The sequence below is a fragment of a genome, unplaced genomic scaffold, assembly GCF_019419815.1.
Source record: "Pyrus x bretschneideri cultivar Hongxiangsu unplaced genomic scaffold, Pyrus_bretschneideri_v1 Contig69, whole genome shotgun sequence".
Lineage (NCBI taxonomy): Eukaryota > Viridiplantae > Streptophyta > Magnoliopsida > Rosales > Rosaceae > Pyrus > Pyrus x bretschneideri.
The window spans coordinates 1,361,549-1,367,876 of NW_025999808.1; the positions used below are offsets into that span (position 1 = coordinate 1,361,549).

Consider the following 6,328-nt stretch of genomic DNA (forward strand, 5'->3'; position numbering starts at 1 on the left):
AGAAGTCGTAAGTCCACCTTTTTTCGGAATTCCCGACTTCAGCCACACTCCTCTCTCTCTCTCCACCACGACCCGAGAAACCCAAAACCCACAGGAAAAGAAATATTCTGATTTCGCCGGCAGCCATGGCTTCCTCCACCGACGTGAAGAAAATAGTAGGCGACCTGGACAAGGAGTCCTTCGTATCCCTTCTCACCAAGCTTATTGGGGAGTCCAAGTATCTCCAGAACAACCCACCTGAGCTGATCCCTCAAGAGGACCGAGCCGTCAAGCACGTCCTTGATTCCCTGCTTCCCCATAGCACCACCACAGGCGGTGGGCCCCTGGTGATCAAACACGTGACCTACTTCCCCGGCAGAGGCAACGTTATTGTGGAGTACCCGGGAACTGTTCCTGGGAAGATCTTGTCCTTCGTTGGCTGTCACATGGACGTCGTCACTGCTAATCCCAATGACTGGGTTTGTTTCTTTCATTCGATTTTCGGCTTTAATTTGTTCTGTGTTTGCTATCTGGGATTGGATTGAATTGGATTGGATTGGATTGGATTGGACTGGATTGGATTGGATTCTATCTATAGTGTGGAGCGTTAGAGAGTGACAACTTTATGTTCAATATGTTACAAGCTGTTCAACCCAATTTTGTGTTTTTATTTTTTGTCGACTATCTTCGTAGGCTGATTGTTTTGGCATTTCTGTTATGGGGTTTGTTTGAACTGATTAGAGCTTTTACTTGTTTTGGCTTTTGAGTGATTAGCGGTTGTGTTAGTTGTTTGGAGGATTATCTGTTTAGTGTTAGCTTAATTCCAATCAATATTTGCCGAGTTTCGATTCTTTTTTTGTTGATTTGGAACAGCTCTGCCTTTATACATTTTAGTTATGTTTCTTCACTTGGATTTTCCCAAATACATATGTTTTGCTTTATCCTTTGGGTTTATCCCAAAACTAATCTTTTGATTTCTCCATCTTTTTGTGATTGAATAACAGCAGTTTTCTTGGTTTTCTGATTACTCATATTAAGCCTAATCCAAATGTTTTAACTACTGAAGTCTTCTATCCTTTTAATGTTGCAGTCAAAATCCCAATCATGATTCTTTCTGGTGAATTAAACTAAATCCAATCAATTTGAAACCCGAACAAGTTTGTTCAGTTGACAAATTTACCCTGCATAAATCGTTTATTTTGGGGGCTTTCGTCCTTATGTTATGAGAAGTTAGATACTATAATTTGGTAATTTGCTGCCTTTAGATTTATGTTGTTCAAAATTGATTCCTATCCATAAATAAATTGATAATCCAATTCGAGTTGAACTCTGCTGATTTGAAAATTCTACAAACCCACAGATGGTTTTCGGGCTTCTTTTTTTTTTTTTTTTTTTTTTTTTTTTAACAAAACCCACTGTGTGGTTTCCTTTGTCCATATATTAGTAACTATGGTCTAATTTCTGCTAGCTTGTCCTTCCTTCTATTTTGCTAACTACTTGTCTAGTTATGATCCCAACTGGAATCAGCTGGTAATATATTACCATTTTAGCGTGATGCATCTGAAATTGATTATAACCATTAACCAGATTTTTTTACCCTCTTTTTCTTTAAGATCCTTCAGCTTACGTCATTTGACAGTAAGCTTTGGTTCAAGACAAGCATGAAATCTCATAACTGTGGCCAATTAAATTTTATTACGCTTCACATCTTACGTTTTGGAAATACAGTTTCAGATGCAAGTTAGTCTTTTATTACAGGAGTTTGAGTTTTTCATTGGTGTTGTGTACAGAATAATGGATCAACATTGGGCAGTAGTTAAAATGCAATAATGATCGTTCTTTCCTTTTCTCAATTTTGGTGGGTTAGTGATGATTCATTGTGCATCAAATTTGATTCTTGTATTTGCAGGAATTTGATCCATTCTCATTGAGCATCGATGGAGATAAACTTCGTGGCCGTGGAACTACTGATTGCTTGGGTCATGTTGCACTTGTAACTGAGCTCATGAGAAGGCTGGCAGAGACAAAGCCAAAATTGAAGTCAACTGTGGTTGCAGTCTTTATAGCAAATGAAGAGAATTCTGCCATTTCAGGAGTTGGTGTGGATGCGCTCGTAAAGGATGGGCTACTCAGTAGGCTAAAGGATGGTCCTCTGTAAGTAATTTTCATTTTTTGTAAAACAGGATAACCAAGAAATGTCATGCTGATTCATGTTGGCGTTCAACTCAGGTTTTGGATTGACACAGCAGATAAACAACCTTGCATCGGTACTGGTGGTATGATACCTTGGAAGCTTCATGTGACTGGGAAGCTTTTTCACAGTGGTTTGGCACACAAGGTATGCCACTGTGTCCTGTACGCCATTTGAAGTGACATTTCAGTACTTAATCTGCTTACTATTGAACCATTGGTTTAGATGTATATCCCGCTGCCTACTCCACTGCAGCTACCATGGTCATAGTCCCGCCTGGCATAAAATTCTTAAGTTCGATTAATATGATGTTTAGGGTTGGGGATCAATGGTGAAAATACTAACTGAGCTGGACACTATGAGCTGGATATAGTATTTTCAAAGGGGTCATGGTCAATATAATACAAATCAGGGATTTTATTTTACTGTTGTGTGATTTATTACAGGAGCAAAACCACCCAACACTTTTGGGATGAGGTAGTAATAAGAGAAGGCATAAAGATTTTCTTTGATAATAGTAAATATGCTCTTTGATAAAGTGCAATATAGGATTTCAGTCGCTGCTTCTGAACTATTCTGGGTAGGGAAGTTGATATCTGGTGTGGGGTTTTTATGAATGTTGAAGCACATTTCGTCATAGCAAATTCTAGCCTTTTCTCTTTAATTGGTAAAAAGCATTTGTTGGACTTGCAGCCAAAGAAGCTAAGGAGTTATCTTGGTTCACAATTAAATTTTTTTTCTTATCTACAAATCACTCCTATATTTCGTTACAATAAAACTTGTTTGGAGCATTCCAGAGCCTGAACTTATGTCTTCTTGGACAATTGAACATTTGTATCGTGAATCACAATGGTATTACGTCCTCTTTGTACTTATTTATCTTATTGATGTTGAATATCTGTAGGCTATAAACCCTTTGGAGCTAGCTATGGAAGCACTGAAAGATATCCAGTTGCGGTTCTATAGAGATTTTCCTCCCCATCCCAAGGAAGAGGTCTATGGATTTGCTACACCATCAACCATGAAGCCAACACAATGGAGTTGTAAGTTTCTGGTTTCAAGCTTGTGGTGAAAAATGTTGGAGAATCATGGATTACACTGACCTCTTTTTGGTTTCAGATCCAGTTGGTGGAATAAATCAAATTCCAGCTGAGTGCACAATTTCGGGAGATGTCAGGTTAATATTCTCAGTGACTTGTTTGAGGCTTTTCTGTAGTAGTGATATTTATTTTCTTGGTTGTAGGAGAAGGAATATCTCATCGAGGATTTTTCTTTAATCTTTTTCTTTTCTAGGATTTTTCTTATTAATTTTTGTTGTTTACAGGTTAACTCCCTTCTACAAGTAAGCAACTGGCTTTCTTTTGTGAATTTCCATATCCTAAAGGTTTGTTGTAAAGATTTTATCTCTGCCCCATTCTCCATTTTTAACACGCAAACACTTTTAACCTGTTACAGCGTTAAGGATGTTATGAAAAAGCTTCAAGAATATGTGGATGACATTAACGAAAACATAGGAAACGTAGAGTCACGAGGTCCGGTTTCAAAGTATATCTTACCAGATGAAAACCTAAGGGGAAGGTACTCTCTGTCTCTCTCAAGATGTTTGTTTTTTTTGCTTAGCTACCATCAAATATTTCTCTTAAATAAATAATAAATAAATAAACAAACAAAAGCAAAACAAGACAAATATTTTTGGCAAGTTAATTATTAAAAGAAGAAAGAAAGTGTATTTACATTTTTTGTCTCTCTACAGCCTTACATTAAGTTTTGATGAGGCAATGTCCGGAGTTGCTTGCGATCTCAACTCCCGTGGATTTCATGTATTGTGTAAAGCTACTGAAGAGGTTGTTGGTCATGTAAAACCGTACTCAATTACTGGAAGTTTACCTCTCATTCGAGAACTGCAGGTGCAATAATTTTTCCTTATTCCAAGCCCTTTTTTTACTTTTTCTTCTCTTCTAGTTTTCCTTGAGTACTCATTCTTTGAATTATATCAATTTGTTGTGTGCTAGGATGAAGGATTCGATGTTCAAACTGCTGGCTACGGTACAATGCTATTTCTGTTAGCCTTTTGGATTTAGCTCACAAAACTTACATATAATTGAGAACTTGCCTATGGGCTGTCAGTTGTGAGAGGATGAGAGAACAAGGGAAGCTGGGTTCAAAAGAAGGAAACCTAGTTTATTTAATGCATAATAGTTTGTTCTTCCTGGGAGTTGATCGGTTATTATACCCGAGTCGATGATGTTCTGATTCATTCCTGTTATGCATGTGCAGGCTTGATGGCAACATACCATGCCAAGAATGAGTACTGCCTTTTTTCCGATATGCGCCAAGGCTACCAGGTGTTTCTCAGCGTTATCTCTCAACTAGAAGACTGAGAATGTGCTAAGAAACAAAAACAACTTAGAAGAACGAGAATAACAAGAAGTTGCAATGACACTACCAAATCACACCAAAATTGAATAGTGCCTTCTTCTGATGTTTTCCGAGGCTATCGGGTGTTTGTCAGCAGTCACAACCCTGGTGTCTCAACTAGCGAAAGCAAAATGTTGGTATAATCTTTTAATTCTGTTGAGGGCATACGTTCTGCACCGAGTTTAGTGCATTTCATTACCAATTGTTGATGCCATTTTGTGCGTAACTGCGCTATGCGATAACCTTTTTTTTTCCTTTCCTGCATGAGCTTTGGAACTTAGGATCTCCATCTCACTTTGCTCATTCCATGTCAGTTACAGTGACAGTTTTTGTTTTCCTTTTTGGGTTAACTGCATTCCCATTTAGGAGATTCTATTACAATCCAATCAAATAGTTTCTAGTATGTGTGTTAGATTAGTTGTAAACAACAGTGTGTCTGCCCCCTCACACTCAAATTTGAATCTTCTTTTGGGAGATTAGTGTAATTTAAATAGAATGCAGCATATAACCGTCTAAACACGTGTGATTATGTAGGGTTTAGAAAGGATAACTTTTCTTTCCGACTACTCCATCTTATGTCTTCAACGTTCATGTCTTAATAGCATAGGGTAAGAGTTGGGTCATCACCGGAATGTATCACCATCAGATCTAGGACAGCCTTCCGGCTTAAACCCTATAGATCGCCAGCGACAACGAAAAACAAATATTAACAACTTTAATGTTCACACACCCTAGGTAGTTGAAAGGAAACCATCAATGAAGAGAAAACTAGTGACTTTGTTCACAGCCAAGCAACGCCTCAATAGTCGCAACATCTGACTTTGTTCTGCTTCCTAAGCACAACCACAAAGTAAGGACAACCGGCAACTAAACAAGAGAAGCCTGCTTCATCTAGCAGACAACAAAGTGAAAGTGGCGGTATAGGAAACATCGGAGCTCTACGCACAACCTCAATAGTATTCGTGGTTGAAAATTAGAAAAAGGATCAACAAGGAGGAGGGATACCAGTGGGGTAAGAGGAACATAATAGATTGGGATAAAAAGCAGGAGGGAAAACAGTAGAAGCAAGGAAAAGTGGAGTAGGAAAGAGGGGGGAGGAACGGTGACCGACCTCGACTGAAGCTAGGGTTGCCACTATCAGATTTGCTCAAATATGAAAGCCTCACACAAAAAGGTGAGAAATACTCTTAATAAGGGAGAAAGACTCTCACTCGGAGAGAAAAGATTTATATGGACTTTTGTCGAGTTTTTAAAGTGAGGTAAATTACAACATCAGTTTAGGATTTAGGGTGATTGGTTTCTAAATTGACAAAATGTGTAGCATATTGAGCCATATATCCTAATAAGGGTAAATTAAGGTTTGACCCCTTGAATTATCATCCTAGTTGAAATTGACCCTTACATTATTTTTTTGGTAAATTAGCCCCCTGAACTATTTAAAATCAGTTAATTAACTCTTTGTCGTTAGATTGCGGAATCAATTCCGTCAAATTCAAGGGCAAATTAGTAATTTCATCATCAATTGTTACTTATCAGCTATAACCGCCAATAAAATTTTGACACATGGACACAGAATAATTAAAAAACATATAGCATAATGAGAAAACATAAAAAAACCTAATGTTTACATAACGGATCATCTCACATCATCATTACACATTATTTTTTTTTCAAATGTCATAAGTTCATTCATGGTTATATTTGACAAGTAAGAAATGATGAAGGAAAGGCTAATTTCTC

The 6,328-nt window shown here is 37.7% G+C and overlaps 1 protein-coding gene across 1 annotated transcript; it reads left to right on the top strand.

The window, feature by feature from the left end:
- LOC103967453 (acetylornithine deacetylase-like) lies at positions 1-4,846 on the top strand. Its single transcript, XM_048573542.1, has 10 exons — positions 1-458; positions 1,889-2,133; positions 2,209-2,317; positions 3,075-3,213; positions 3,290-3,347; positions 3,495-3,512; positions 3,626-3,748; positions 3,924-4,077; positions 4,183-4,216; positions 4,448-4,846. The coding sequence occupies exons 1-10, from the start codon at positions 126-128 to the stop codon at positions 4,549-4,551; spliced, it is 1,317 nt and encodes a 438-aa protein (XP_048429499.1). The 5' UTR covers positions 1-125; the 3' UTR covers positions 4,552-4,846.
- Positions 4,847-6,328: the final 1,482 nt, after the last annotated feature.